The following is a 15,630-nucleotide window of genomic DNA, read 5'->3' as shown; positions in this document are numbered from 1 at the left end:
ACACTGTCAGCACTTACACTTGGTTACTTACTCCCATTTCACCAGGTCAGCAGATCTGTCACTTCTGTTCTCACTCGAGGGCGAGCGGAGGCCTTCACCTGCCCTCCGTGTGGATATTTTCATGACGTAAGTGTTAAAACGGCAGGGTGTGTGTGAGTGTGTGTTAGTCACTGCTGTACCTTCCTGACAGGACGGTCCAATCCAGCTGTGCAGGCAGTCGCAGCGGCCGTTGCGACGGTCGCACTGCGCCCTGTTCTCGCACTCGCAGGTCTCTAAGCAGTCAGGCCCGTAACGATTCTCTCTGCAGTCTGACAGCCAACGGTGAAAAGCAAAATCCAAGCAGTTTAATAAAGCTACAAAATGGCGAGGGCGCAGTACATTTACTCAAATATCGAGCGCAAGTATTGTTTACGGGGCAGCTGTGGCTCAGGAGGTAAAGTGGGATGCCTACTGGTTGAAGGGTCAGTGGTTTGATCCCCAGTTTCCCTGGTTTGCATGTAGACATATCCTTGGGCTAGTTTTCCCAGATGCATCCAGGAAGCATGAGTGTGTGAATGTTAGCCAAAGCTCTTAAATATAGAAAACTGGATTTAAATTTTAGTAGAAAAGTACTTCAAACAGAAGTACTGCTGACTTCACATCATCTTTTTTGTATTGGCTACATTAAGGATTCAAAATTCCCTTAAAACCCTACGAGTTTAATAGGCTTGTACACCGACCCAGCGCAACGTTATGACCCGTCGCTGGTTCACTTCTCCCTGGACTATGTTAGATAGATACTGACCACCGCAGACCATGAACACCTCACAGGAGTTGCAGTTTTAAGAGATGCTCTGAGTCACTCATCAAGCCGTCACAATGTGGCTCCTGTCAAACTCACACCAATCCTTATGCCTCCATCTTTCCTGCTTCTAAAACAGCTTTCAGAACAAAATGTTCACTGGCTCCCAACACATCCCAACCACTCAGTGTTATGCCTGATCAGCGTATATTACATGCTGACAGTGGAGGGAAACACATTTTTGCTTCATATGTTTTCATTTGAGGTCAAAATATAAAAATGTCAAATCTTGTTCTCAAATAATATAAAACAAACACTTTTTAACACTAATATCCAAAAATATTCAGTGCAACACAAGGAATGCCCACTATATCTCCAAATATTTTGCAATTTTGGTGCATATGGTAATTTAATTAAATTATGAATAATGTCTCTGATTTTGTCTTTTCATATTGTAATATCGGTTTTCCTCTGTTTCTAAATGTAGCTGGGCACTATATATGACAGGAGCCATTTTTAGGCATCAAAGTATTTACTAAAAGTCTATTTTACCAACTCTTTACGTGCATTTATACAATAATACCTTTACTGGTAAGAAAGCTGTGTGTGTATGTGACGCCTGCAAGCTAGTTCAGGCTAGCCGCTGCAGTGAGTCACACTCGCTCTCTTCAAGTCTTAAACCAAATCAGTTTGGGTTAGGGTCTAAGCTGGAGAATTGGCCAATGCAAGAGTTTCACTCCTTCCACCGGCCCAGCATACACGTGTAGCTTTGGGGTGTTTTTACTACATTCTCCAATTTCTATATCATAGTTGCTTTTGTAGCCTTTCATCTTAACCGTCACCTGAACAAATTCTTCCACTTATTTCTCTGAAATACTCGTCTCTTCCATCCATATTAAAGGAACAAGCTGATTGTGTATGTGACTGCCATCATCACATGTATGCTGAAGTAAATACAGTGCATTCATCATAGCAGCATCTCTGTTGCATAACTCATCATTGCTAATGAGTAATGAAGGCACATCAGCTGAAAGTGATGTCACTGATGAAATGCAGTACGCGTTTGATGGCTGTGTATTCTCAAAAATGCGTGAGAGATTACCAATGTCACATCTGGGTCCAGTCTTCCCCGAGGAGCAGAGGCACCTTCCTGACACAGGATCACATTGAGCGTCGTCTTCACAGTCACAGATGTGGACGCAGCCCTGACCGTAGCGACCCCGTTCGCACGCTGAGTGAATGATTGAAAACATGAGAATAAAATAGGCAAAAACACGCCAGTTATTCTTTGATTTCAACTGGGAGAACAGATCAGACCGACCTCTGTGACAGCGCGCTCCGTGAAATCCTGGAAAACAGATACACTGACCCGACACCGGGTGACAGGAGGCGCCGTTCATACAGTCACACTGCATCCGACACAGCGGGCCGTGGAAACCAGGGGGGCAGGCTAACGAGTTTGGGAGGGAGGGGGATTCATGGGAGGAGAATAAAAGTCGACCTTTAAAGTTTAAATCCTGTGCATTAATTAATAAATGACTGTAAACTTAAGGGCTCAAATCTGACACCTTTAAAGTGGAGCTTTAAGGTTAGAGTACAAATGCTGGGCTGATTTGATCGAAATGTAAACCTTCGAAGCCTTTTGATGTTCAGTGTGTTCAGATAAATACAAGTTAAATTTCAGGATTTTATAAAGACTTCTTCTACTGTGACATCTGTGCATCGGCATGAATGATCCCATCAGGACCTTAAATACTACTGAGGTGCTTCATGTGTACATTCTTCTTCACTACATGTACTGCAATCTCTCACACAGCCTTGACTTCATTCAAAACTTCAGCAACCGTGAACAGAAAATATAAAAATAAAAAAATACAACATATACAAAAAGCATTAACAGAGCAGGATGTTGTGCAACTACATGACTTACTGATATGTTTTTGGACAACAACGGAGGTCATTCTTTGTGTTTGTGTGCGTGTTCAGTTCTCACCATGTTCACATAGATGCCCATAGTAGCCTGGACCGCACTGACACGTCCCCGTCACTCTGTCGCAAGTGCCATTATTTTGACAGCTACATTTCAGCTGGCAGTTGGCACCAAATCTTCCCGCGGGACATTCTGGGACAGGAAGAATAAAACAGAGGACATGACTCGCTGTGACACCTGATTATGTTTAGATTCAACATGTTACAACAGATCAAATATGTGGTAATGGACAGATGCAATAATACAATATTTTGATGTTTTTTTTAAAAGAGTAGGTGATCACCTTTGTTGCAGTGTGCACCAGTCCAGCCCAGACCACAGGTACAATTGCCGGTCACAGAGTCGCACACGCCTCCATTACTGCAGTTACAGCGTTGAGCACATTCTGCCCCAAACCAGCCTGCAGGGCAGCCTGAGGCAAACACACACTCCAATTAAACTTAAGAAAATATCCAGGCAAGTGTCATAACATGCTGTAGCTCTGAAAGCACAGTCTTCTATTCTTGCTCATTATAAAGGATTACAGGTAAACAGTAATCTGGAGCCTCCTGTTGTATTTTCATAATGTTTTCAATGGTGTGGACTGTGGGAGGGCCAGGTTAGCACCCAGTCTCTTACTGTGGATTCATGCTCCTGTAATAAGTGAAGAATGGAGTTCGTCACTGTTGCTGAAATAAGCAGAGCCTTGAAAGAGACATCATCCCATGCTATGTGTACTAAAGCCCCCCCACGTAACCCCACACATTCAATGAGGTCTAGCAGAGTGAACGCCAGTGCTGTTCCTGTGCACTGTTTAAAAGCGGAATCTCAGAAGATTACGCCATTCAGTATTAGTTTTCAGCCTTGTCTTTTATTTACAGACTTCAAGTTTTCTATTCATTAAATGATGTACTGTAGATGATGAAATATACAAATAGTCTTTCAGAGTGACTCAGCCTTTCTAGGGTGCCTTTTCTATATAGACAACTTATCCACCGTCTTGTTGTACCTCTATTGTCCTAGTACTATTTACAGCTGGATATATGATATAATACTTACACAGCCCTTATTACATGAATGGAAACATAAAAGAAGAGTTTGAAATCAACAGAGGGCCTGTTTCCAGAGATCTAGCTCACAGGCCATACAACACAAATGTATCAGCAATAATGAAAGCTCACCATTTCCACAGTCCTCTCCTCTGCGTCCGGGGGCGCACACACATCGACCGGTGACCGGGTCATTCTGGGCTCCCTCTCCACACAATGCCACCCGGACACAGTTGACACCGTAGCGCCCAGCTGGACACGCTGTGACCACAAGGATGCATCACACCCTTTTCACTCCACACCGTAACACTTATTTATTTAATTAACGTCATCATCAAAGTTTGACTCGGACTCACTGATGTTGCAGCGCGGTCCTATAAATCCTGCTGGACATTCACAGGCTCCAGTGAAAGTAATGCATTTCCCTCCATTCTCGCACTGACACTCTCTCTCACAGTTTGGACCATACCGACCCTCTCCGCAGACTAAAAATGAATAATAAAAGGGGTAAAAATGTTTTATTATGCTCCCTTGGTTTAGTGTTTATGTATGAATATGCTGTTTATGCATACTTTGAGCACATTTGGGGCCGTGGTAACCTGGAGCGCAGTAACATGATCCAGACACCGGGTGGCAGAGCTGATTTGTCTCAGAGCACTGACAGACCTGGTTACAGTTCTGCCCAAAGGTTCCAGGCAGACAAGCTGATAAAAAGGAAAGGTTCATTATAATAATTAATAAACAGTATGCTTAAAGACATTTTTACTTTCTGAGGCACCAGAAATGTCTCTTTAATTTTGCAGTGTTTATAATTCTTAGGAAGGACTGTGGCATTGAATGTAATTTGTCAGAAAAAGTTAGTCCTGGGGAGCTCACTCTGTTCGCAGCCGTTGCCAGTGAATCCGGGAGGACAGCCGCACTCTCCAGAGATGTGGTGGCAGGACGTGCCCTGTGCACAGCTGCAGCGCTGCATGCAGCCCTTTCCAAATGTACCCGGCAAACATGCTGAAGGATGTGGAAGGAAAAGAGAATGCGACATTTAGTTCTGCATGTCCCAGTTTTAACTCTTCATGGGAATTAAAACAGTTAAAAAAAAGAGAAAAGGAGTTGCATAGGAGTGTTCACTCTTATAGGCCACACGTGCAATTAGGAGTAACATACAGTAGGTGGACATGGCCACGATAAATGGACTGGAATAAAACCTGTGTGCCTTATATTTAATAAGAAATGAATTAAAGGGATAAACATGCACAACTACAGCTCAGAAAAAAATGAAAACTTGCATAAAAAATGCGAAAATAGGTCAAGGAGCTCAATCGAAATCGTTTCGTTTTCCCTTATTCTGCCCTTGAATGCAAAAAAATTAAAATATAGAGTTAATCATTGAAACAGTGCAAGTTTCGCCCACTAGAGGTTGCAAGAGCACGAGATTTTCCTTGACTGTGGGCTCTTACCTTTATCACAGAGCTTCGCTCTCCACCCTGGTGGACACTGGCACTCTCCGGTGACATGGTGGCATGAAGCTCCATGGAGACACTGGCATCGCTCCCGGCAGCCGACGCCAAACAGTCCAGCATCACACGCTGAGCAGAAAAATGTGCAAATGAGAGGCTATAATTAACAAAAACCCTCAGAACTGCAATCAGAGTGGTAGAGTTTCCACAGTGCAGCACTTCCCCATGACGTCAAAATTTCTGTAGGTGAGTTCGTTTTTCACTCGCGGTCTCACCTTTCTCACAGCGCTCTCCAATCCAGCCAGCGCTGCAGCTGCACCGTCCAGTCCGTCTGTCACACTGGCCGCCGTTCTCACATTCACACCGCTGCTGGCAGTCCGCCCCAAATCGGCCGGTCACGCATTCTGTGTAAACACAGAGCAGCGTGCACAGCAAGAAACACAAGTGAGACAGACGAAGAGAAAGAACAGAGACATCTTGATTTCAACAGCGCACAAAAGGGGAAGTTGCTCTGTCACATTTCTGCTGAGGAGTTCAAAAATGGCTTCGTTTTTTCCCCCAACAGTTTATAATTGGACTGAGTATGAAGTTGGCAATCACAGGTAGTGGCCACAGAGTTTGGAGGGGGAAGACATTCCAGCGACAGGATTAGAGGTTTCCTGAGCACAAAGAGGGGGCTGGGCCTGGCACAGCCTGATGGGGAAAGGTTGTAACAGGCACAGAGGGAGGATAGTGTGTGATGTGGAGCTCAGAGGGAGAAGGAGCTGGAATGTCATCGCCAGGTCGACAGAGACTTTTGCAGAGGAGCACGGTCTGTGGTGCAGAAATGCGCTCGCTGCCAGCAAACAACCAGACTGCAGGCAAAAACAAATGAGCTAAGGCAGCAAATTGAACTCAGTCTCATGCATTTCCTGAGCAAAGTAAAACAACCACAGGCCACTGTTTTAAATGTTTACTTCAAGGTTCAGGTGATTTTATTCTTCTGCGTTTCTGTCGTGACAAAAATCAGACGTCTCTGTGGCTTCAGGGGGTGGTTTGGAACTAGATGAGGCTGAATTACCACATAAGAATCTATACAGCTATGTCAAATGATCACATTACCGCTATAGAGAAGTACAGTCTCATAAGGATGCTAGTTCACGGGCTGATCTTCTGCTTTAGCTGGAATTAAAAACAGAGGTGTGAATATATATACATCCAGATCTGTATGAGATCCTGATGTTGGTAAATCAGTCAATCTTTTCGGGGGTTGGTGTGTTTTGTATATCTCTGAATGTCATTCTTATCAGCACAAATAACGAGTATCCAAAAAGAAAATTGCTCCAATCTGGAAATATGGTAACAATGAGAAACACAAGCAAGAAGATGGCCACGCAGACTAAAACAAAGGACAGTCACACCTGTGAGCGGTTTTCCTGCACGGTGACGGATTATTTATAACATTTCAAACATGCTCATTTTTCAATTTTAGCTTCAAATGAAATTGTTCAGATAAACAGGCTTAACCTCACTGGGTTTACAACTAGTTCATGATTTATTACATCTAGATTGGACTTGTAATTCATCATTATCGGGCTCCAAAAAGCTCCCCAAAAAGGCTTCAGGCTGATCTAAAGTGCTGGAGCGAGAGCGCTGACAGCGACTAGAAAGACAGCATATTTCTCCCATATTGGCTTCTCTTCATTAGCTCCCTGTTAAATCCAGAATCTAATTTTAAGAATAATCAGACCTTACAGTACTGTAATACTTCAGCAGAACGATTCCCTCTCAGACTGCTGGTTTACTTGTGGTTTCTAGGATATTTAAAAGTAGAATGGGAAGCAGAGCCTTCAGCTTCCAGCTCTGAGTTTGGCCTAAAACTTTCTTTTTGATAAAGCATGTGGTTAGAGCTGGATCAGGTGACCCTGAATCCCCTAACGCTTCAATAGGCCTAGGCTGCTGGACATCGTGCGGTAAGTATTTCCTCTTCACAAACCTTTTTCACTCTCTGTGTTTATACATCACCCTGCATTTAATAGTTATTATTCATCTCTGGCTCTTCCACAGTCTTTATCCTGTCTCTCGCCACTCATCCCTGGCCGGTTGCAGCAGGTGGCTGCCCCTCCCAGAGCCTGCTTCTGTTGCAGATTTATTCCTATTTAATTGAAGTTTTTCCTTCCCACTGTTGCCAGGTGCTCACTGATAGGGTATCATCTGATTGTCTGGGTTTTTTATGTATTCTCTGTATTATTGTTGGGTCTTTACCTTAATAATATAAAGCACCTTGAGGCGACTGTTGCTGTAATTTTGGTGCTATATAAATAAAATGAACTGAACTGATTTATGTCAGCATTTTTTAGATTTCAGCATAGTGTTCTTCTTTTTCTATTAGCGACAGCCAAAAGTACAAAAATAAGACTCAAGTTACAATAAATCAGTTTTTTTTCCTGATCCATGTGAGAGTGCTTTAGTGGTAACACATGGAGACTCTTACTCACACCATCCTTCAGTCTTACCCAGTTCACAGGCTGTGCCTGTCCAGCCGCTGGCGCATGCACATTTTCCACTGGTCTTATTACAAGTGGCTCCATTCTGGCACAAGCATCGCTGCTGACAGTCTGCTCCATAAAACCCAGCAGGGCACTCTGAGAAAAACAACCCAAAAACAAACATCTTGTGACCTGTTCTTTACCTGTTGTACAGGTGATCACTTCTCTCTGATGTATAAACTCACCTTTTGTGCAGTTGGGTCCGGTCCAGCCCGGCGTGCATGCACACTGCCCACTGGCCGGGTGGCAGATGCCATCGTTACGGCAGCTACAGTTTCGGTTACATCCTTCCCCATAGAAACCAGCTGGGCACGCTGCCACGTGAGAGACAAACAATATCATTACCTCCTGTTGAACCCTGCTGATCAAAAGTGGAAATTCCAGTATCTGGTAAATAATACCGGCTTCTGCATGGGTAACATCAGGTTGGTACTTTCTCATGTGTGACCGGGATGGGCTTTCCCAAATAACTCTGAAACCAAGCGTGCTTTTGTTCTACTGTGATTCAGCGTCTGAAAGGTGTCCTCACTTCATATGAAGCGCCAACAGATACAACGATACAAACAAGCTGAGTCTTTGATTTCACCTTTTTCTTTCCTACAACACTGGACCGCATCTGTTAAGTTAAACGAGTCTCTGTGGTGCACCTGTTACTCACTCAGGTTGCAGAACGGGCCGATCCAACCAGCGGGGCAGGAACAAACGCCGCTGACATGATCACACGTCGCACCGTTTTGACACAAACACTTCTCCTGGCAGTCCAAACCGTAGAAACCCCCAGGACATGCTAGAACGCACACACAGATGTAAAGACTCTCTGTTACTGCCATACATACATGCTAAGTAAGAGAATTTGGCTTCATGATCAAGCAGCTCCTCTTACGCTTTTCACAGAAGGTCCCCGTCCATCCCCTCTGGCAGGTACAAGCTCCGCTCACATGGTCGCACAATGCGTTGTTCTCACACTGACACCGATGGCGGCACCCGAGACCAAACAGACCTGCTGGGCACTCTGAAGGAATATCACATACAGCACAGTTACAAAATATGATGTAACAGACCACACTGACATATTACACAAATTATACAAGGAGCATTTAACAATGTTACTTTGTGCTACCTCCAGAAAGCACCAAAGCATGATCGCTGCACATGTGAGAATAAGTTAACTTGGAGAAATGTGGGCACCAATCTGAGGATGTACTGTAAGCATTATTTAAATAGTGAGTATAGTGAGAAAGTTAAAGTATAGTCACTTTAAAAAAAAACCTATAATAACATACTCTGATGGCAGTGCGTTCCAGTGAAACCAGCTTCGCAGTTGCACTGGCCTGTCACAGCGTCACAGCTTCCGTCTCCGTTTCTGCAGTCGCAGATTTGTGAACAGTCGGCCCCCCAGTGTCCCGCATCACAAGCTGCAACACAATCATATAAATGAGCTCAGTTTTTTGTATTTGGTTTTTCCACATATACGTCTCCTTCTGTTTAGCTCAGCAGCGATTGCTTCCGTGCTTCAGTATGATACCTTTCCTGCATTTGTGCCCAGTCCAACCAGGAGCACAGGTGCACCGCCCACTCGCAGGGTCACAGCGAGCGTTGTTCTCGCAGATGCACTTCATCTGGCATTTTTGACCAAAACGTCCACTCGGGCACACTGCATGAAAGAAAGAAAAAAAGACTGATCTACCACAGCCATCTGCTCCAAACTACATGAGAAAAGCACCAAGTTCCCATGACATTTCTTCACTGCCATTCAGCCGTGAGTGAACACTGAAGAGCCAGCGGTTAGTGGAAGTGGAGTTATATTTCTTCTTCCAGTGAAAACATGGCTTCAAGCATATGAATTTGTAGAAAATTACCCTTCTGATTTCTACCATGTTCCTTCACTTCACATCCAAACTGCATCATTTTAATATTCCACAGTGCTGTCGTCCTTCTCATACGGCTCACTGTTTAGTGCCTGTTGCTATGGAAACTTTCCCTAAAATGCTGCTACTCACAATTTTGGCAGAGTCTTCCCATGAATCCTGCAGGACAGTTACACGATCCGTTGTGTTTATCACATATGCCGCCATTCTCACACCCCGGGCAGATCTCTCCACAGCCTAGACCCCAGAAACCCTCCGGACACACTGCAAAGATCATCATGAACATTTTCATGATTTTTATCATGTAAAATTTAAGTCAATTGTTTAGGTTTTTTTTATTTATATAAAAAAATGTAAGCACTCACAGTTTTCACAGTGGCGTCCTGATGTGCCTGCTGGACACTGACACTGTCCCGTCACTTTGTCACATGGTGCGCCGGTGCAGTTACAAGAGTGAACACAGCCGGGCCCAAATCTTCCCTCTGGACAGGCTGACAGTGGACACGCAGGAAGGATTCGTGTCAATGCAGGACCATGAAAACAAACACAAATAAGCCTAAAGCATGCAAAAATCAAGCCGTCCACCTTGATCGCAGTTCTCCCCATGAACACCTGGAGGGCATTTTCGTTGGCACTCTCCGGTCACGTGGTGACACGACACTCCTGACGGACAGGCACACTTCCTCTCACAGCCGGCTCCATAAGTGCCTGGCTTGCATTCTAAAGACAATGTGAAAAGTTGGTGAGGAATCTGGGAATTATCAATACATTACAGGGTTGCCTGTTCAGTCAGAGTGTTAAACATCTTTTATAGTGACAACAGTTGGATGCAGAGTGAGGCCTGATCAGCAAATCACTTTATATATGGACAATGTGGCTTAATGTAAAATGAATTTGAACTATTTGTGTTATATTATCAGATATTTCAGAACTTTGCAAGTGTGGACAATTTTAGCCTGAGAGGACATTTGCATTACAGTGTCACTGAAACAAATACTGGATTGCAGTAACAAAGACTTACAACTATATACATTTTTTCTATTTCCTTTGTGTCAGCTCGATACAAATAACACCAAATGTGAAAATCAGTCGAAACTTTATATCATCCACAAATTTTTTATGTATCATCTTCAAACTTCACAACAATATACTAGGCCACGGGGGACACGAGTACCTAGGTTGGTATTTGATCTCGACCTTCATTGTTAGCGCCCAAGGTCAAAGTGGACCTTGAATTTTTTTTTTAGGAAAACCACACCGAGTAATGTGTCATATTAAAGAGCATGGAGCAAGCTGTAAAACACACTTTTTATTTTTTCAGTACGACATCCTGTGACACAATGTATGGTGTCACAGTGACACCATACATTTTTTCAAAAATCACACACTGCATGAATATATCTGAAAATCTCAAGTTTTTACAGCTTTTAAAAGCAAAAGATTTCTGACAATTCTGCTCCAATTGTATGGGTAAAGATGATACAATACACTATTTTAGTATGTATTGCTTTAAGGTCAAAGGTCATAGGTCAAAACTTAAGGTCACAGAAATTAGGAAAAAGCTCTAGGTTCCCCTGAATTATCTTCAAACTTTCAAGCAAAATATAAGTCATTGGGGGACATAAGCACTCTCCTTGTTTACTAAAAAACAGCATTATAAGACTTCAAAAAGATTAACATATTGCACTAAATCCCCATATTAACAGAATAAAACATCAAAGTTTCGGTATAGCTCTTGCCCTTCCAGTGGAAGTTGCAGTTTCTGAGTTTTGTATTTGTATAATTGTAATAAACAACAAGAATACAGATAAAGACACAAACACAACTTGTGCTTTGTGACTGTGCTCACCTTCCTTGCAGGTGTTACCATGGTAACCAGCTTTACAGACACAGGTGCCGTAGCGGCGGTGACACTCGACAGTGTTCTGCTGGTCACACTGACACTCTTCAGAACAGCCGGGTCCAAAAGTCCACTTGGGACACGCTGAAGGCGAAGATGAAGGAATCATGGATACTTAAGTCACAGTGAAAGTAGCAGCAGGCCTGACCTTTTGTAATTTGTAGCTCGGCATGAGAAGCTGTTGACGCGTAAGCGGTGGGACTCACTGAGATGACAGAAGCGTCCGTAGAGTCCGGCGTCACACAGGCACGCTCCGTAGGTGCGGTGGCACCGTCCATTATTGGCACAATTACACTTCTTGTTGCACTGCTTCCCATAGAAGCCTTTAGGACAACCTGAACCAAAAAAAATACTTCTCTGTAAATGCAAGATATCTAGTGTGCCTTTAAAATAATTAGATTTTATCTTAGCAGGAAAACCTGCATTAAGTGAAGACACAAAGAGAAGCGTCTCACCGTCCTGGCACAAGTCTCCACTCACACCAGGAGGACAGCGGCAGTTTCCGTTGACGGGGTCACAGCTGGCACCATTTTTACACTTGCAGGAGAAGGAGCAGTTTTTGCCAAAATGTCCCTCAGCGCACGCTGTGGGGATGAAAGATAAAAAAGGATCCATTACAGCTTAAACAGTCAAGGTTGACAGGTTTCCATGGGTGTTTTTGTTGTGATGACCCACTCTACCCTGCCTTCCTTTCGGCCTGTGTGTGGCACGTCTCATCTGGAGACATTGCAGGATTGGTGTGGCTCGTTTCCCATCAGTGACACTGGCAACACCTGGGCCCAGCATGCCAGTGCTCTATAAAAGCCCTCAAAGCTCAGTTACTGTAAGATACCCTTCTTAGCTTGGTTGGTTCTTTGGTGTGCGGTTGGATTTTTTTGCATACACCATTTCCTCACCCATGCACTCATTTACACCATTGATCATGTTAACTACACACAACAGTTTTAAGCAGCATTTGTGTGCATCTCGCTTTTTGTCATGGCTGTGCAGCCTGGCCCGTGACAGTGTGTGTGAGGAGGGTCAGTGTTTGTTTGTGGGCTCAGTCCTCACTCTGGTTGCAGATAATGCCCGTCCACCCGTCGGGGCAATCGCAGCCATTTTTCCACAGATTGCATTTTCCTCCATTAGAACAGTCGTCGCACGTCAAACTACAGTCGCTGCCAAAAGTGTCATCCAAGCACACTGAAAACACAAGAATCAACTTTAAGTGTGCAAGTTATGCTTAATCTCATTTTAATAAAAATATGTTTTTTGTGTGTTTTCCATGATATTTAACCCTCAGAAACATTTCTATTGGTACACTAACTCCAAACCACAAATGTAATAAATGAAAGCATTGCACTAGGACTGAAAGATCATACATTTAAATATTAGCAGGTGTTACTCTTCAGCTTTCAGTTACATTAAATCGCTTGTTCAGCACGTTTTTTTTTTTGTCACGTTTGAGCGACAAAAAGCAGAACCTCTGACTTCCTGCTTCAGACTCAGAGCAGCTGCCAGACTATATAACCCTCAACGTGCCTGGCATTGTGGTAGTTAATTAGGATGTACAAACATTCTGGAAGCATGAAGCAAAATAATTTGCCCCCATCGTGTGATGTGTTCCTGCCATCACTGAGTAAGTCTGTTAGACAGCTTCACAGGAGCCATATAATCAGATGCAGGTTTACTGTTAATGATAATAAATCAACAGCGGTTTGAGATGAAACTCACCAAATTTTTCCGCTAGGTTACTCTCAGCCCTCAGCTCCCCTTCGTCATCTTCATAGTCGTCAAAGCGCTCCAGGGGTTGGCTGTAGTCCTGCAGCAAGGTGAGCTGGGGGCGAATGAGTGGCAGCTCAATAGAGCCTCCGCTGGACAGGGCCTCGACTGCATCTTCAAGTGCTACAGTGAGAAAAAAAAAAAATTATACAAAATATACCAACATCATGTGTTTTATATCATTGCATTTAAATATATTGTATGTATAAAAAAAGATAACTATAAGAATCTTTCATTTTTATTCATGTGGCAACTGAGTAATATTGTACATGATGACACGATTGTATGCTATGTAAATCAAATGAAGAGGGCAGTAGTGATGCAGATTATTCATTGTAAGAACTGATGGCTTTTTAAAGCTACTCTGTGTAGTTTATTTGAAATAAATGGTCCTATTCTTGTTTGCATGATCCATAAAGACATCTCGTTTGTTAAATTCTTCCACGGCAGCACGGTTCTCCACCTACTATAATCAGTAATCCATTCCTGAGACACTCCAATACGTAGAGGAACTCAGTTTTTGGTTTCATACCACTTGTCAGACTGTCTTGGATATTGTTGCCCCTCTAAAAATTAAGCATCCTAAGACAAAGCTTGAACCCTGGTTGAACGATGAAACCCGTGCTGCGAGGCGTGAATGTCGTAGGGCTGAGCGGAGATGGAAAAAAGATAACTTACAGGTCTCTTTACAAAGTTTAAGAGAGTGCTGGGCCTTATATCAGCTTACAATAAAAGAAGCAAAGCGGAAACACTTTGCAAACATTATTATGGTGAATCATCAGAAACCACACATATTGTTTAAGTCAATCGAGACTATTTTAAGCCCTCCCTCTTAGTTTTGAGCCTTCACTTGAAATGTGTGAAAGGTTTCTGCACTTCTTTATAAACAAGGTAGCCTCGGCTAGGGCGCAGATTATTTTGCCCACATCTGACCCCTCTGATCTTCCAATTTGCTCAGCTGTCTTTCAACAGTTTGAGTCGGTTACTCTTGCAGGAGTACTCTCTACAGGAGGTGGTGGATCATTTAAAGCCTGTAGGCTCACCTTATGATCCTATCCCTCCCCTTTTTCTGAAAGAAGTTTTTTCTACCATAGGTCCAACTATTTTAACCATTTTAAATAGCAGCCTTACTTCAGGTATGGTTCCAAAGAATTTCAAAGATGCAATTGTGCAACCACTTCTTAAGAAACCTGGGCTAGATACAAATGCTGTTGAGAACTTTAGACCAATATCTAAGCTGCCCTTTTTATCTAAAGTCTTGGAAAAAATTGTATATGACCAATTGATCTCATACTTGAATGCACAAAATGTTCAGGAGATTTTTCAATCTGGTTTTAAAGCAATGCATATGCCTGAATCAGCACTTTTAAGAATTTTTAATGATATACTTTTATCATGTGATTCTGGTGAAAGTGTCATTCTTATTTTACTCGATTTAACTGCTGCATTTGACACTGTAGACCATGAAATTTTAATCTCACGTTTGGAGCAGTGTGTCGGTATAACAGGTGTGGCTCTGAAATGGTTCAGGTCTTACTTAACAAACCGAACTTTTTCAGTTCGCTTAGGAAACTGTGAGTCCTCCCGTGCTCCGTTGTCTCATGGAGTGCCACAGGGTTCCATTCTGGGCCCTATCCTGTTTTCACTTTATTTACTTCCATTGGGCTCAATTTTTAGAAAACACAGACTCTCGTTTCACTGTTATGCAGATGACTGCCAGATTTATGTTCCTCTTAAAAAGAAAGATGGGTCGTCTGTAAATCGTTTACAAACATGTCTGGAGGACATCAAGTCGTGGTTGGCGCTAAACTTTCTTTGTTTTAATGATTCTAAAACTGAAGTAATGGTGTTCAGACCTGCCTCCACTGCTGTTCCGTGTGTTGATTTGCAATCCCTGAAATCATTCTGTAAACCAGAGATTGTTAATCTGGGTTTTAAAATGGATCCTGAGCTTAAGCTTGAAAGCCAGATTGGGTTGGATGTAAGGTCTAGTTTCTTTCATCTGAGGCAACTGGCCAAAATTAAGCACTTTCTTACAAGACAGCAATTTGAAACAGTAATCCACGCTTTTGTAACCGTTCGGCTGGATTACTGTAATTCTCTTTATTTTGGGGTGAGTCGATCTTCTGTTTTTCGACTGCAGTTAGTCCAGAATGCTGCTGCACGCCTTTTAACTGGCACTCGTAGATACGAGCATATCACCCCAGTTTTATATTCACTTCATTGGCTGCCCGTGCATTTTAGGATCCATTTTAAGCTGCTTTTATTTGTTTTTAAATGTTTGTCCAATGCTGCCCCTGTGTACCTCTCTGAGCTTCTT

General features: G+C 43.1%; 1 protein-coding gene across 1 annotated transcript in view; it reads right to left on the bottom strand.

Moving 5' to 3' along the window:
- The window catches only part of megf6b (multiple EGF-like-domains 6b), a 62,699-nt gene that overhangs the window by 1,332 nt on the left and 45,737 nt on the right, over positions 1 to 15,630 (bottom strand). The window contains exons 13-37 of the mRNA XM_085457959.1: positions 13,263 to 13,433; positions 12,600 to 12,731; positions 12,005 to 12,133; positions 11,756 to 11,884; positions 11,499 to 11,633; positions 10,235 to 10,369; positions 10,015 to 10,140; positions 9,782 to 9,913; positions 9,307 to 9,435; positions 9,065 to 9,196; positions 8,665 to 8,793; positions 8,440 to 8,568; positions 7,967 to 8,095; positions 7,749 to 7,877; positions 5,529 to 5,657; positions 5,254 to 5,382; positions 4,676 to 4,804; positions 4,372 to 4,503; positions 4,156 to 4,284; positions 3,932 to 4,060; positions 3,055 to 3,183; positions 2,775 to 2,903; positions 2,103 to 2,231; positions 1,884 to 2,012; positions 180 to 308 (exon numbers count right to left, since the gene is read on the bottom strand). Coding sequence (XP_085314085.1) covers positions 180 to 308; positions 1,884 to 2,012; positions 2,103 to 2,231; positions 2,775 to 2,903; positions 3,055 to 3,183; positions 3,932 to 4,060; positions 4,156 to 4,284; positions 4,372 to 4,503; positions 4,676 to 4,804; positions 5,254 to 5,382; positions 5,529 to 5,657; positions 7,749 to 7,877; positions 7,967 to 8,095; positions 8,440 to 8,568; positions 8,665 to 8,793; positions 9,065 to 9,196; positions 9,307 to 9,435; positions 9,782 to 9,913; positions 10,015 to 10,140; positions 10,235 to 10,369; positions 11,499 to 11,633; positions 11,756 to 11,884; positions 12,005 to 12,133; positions 12,600 to 12,731; positions 13,263 to 13,433 — 3,288 coding nt within the window. The remainder of the gene's footprint in view (positions 1 to 179; positions 309 to 1,883; positions 2,013 to 2,102; positions 2,232 to 2,774; positions 2,904 to 3,054; positions 3,184 to 3,931; positions 4,061 to 4,155; positions 4,285 to 4,371; positions 4,504 to 4,675; positions 4,805 to 5,253; positions 5,383 to 5,528; positions 5,658 to 7,748; positions 7,878 to 7,966; positions 8,096 to 8,439; positions 8,569 to 8,664; positions 8,794 to 9,064; positions 9,197 to 9,306; positions 9,436 to 9,781; positions 9,914 to 10,014; positions 10,141 to 10,234; positions 10,370 to 11,498; positions 11,634 to 11,755; positions 11,885 to 12,004; positions 12,134 to 12,599; positions 12,732 to 13,262; positions 13,434 to 15,630) is intronic.

Source organism: Copadichromis virginalis, linkage group LG5 (assembly GCF_057382275.1).
Source record: "Copadichromis virginalis isolate Kocher_CV1m ecotype Utaka linkage group LG5, C_Virginalis_male_GT1.1, whole genome shotgun sequence".
Classification (NCBI taxonomy): Eukaryota; Metazoa; Chordata; class Actinopteri; order Cichliformes; family Cichlidae; genus Copadichromis; species Copadichromis virginalis.
Note: the sequence above shows the minus strand (reverse complement) of the source record. Positions and strands in the feature narration are given on the sequence as shown.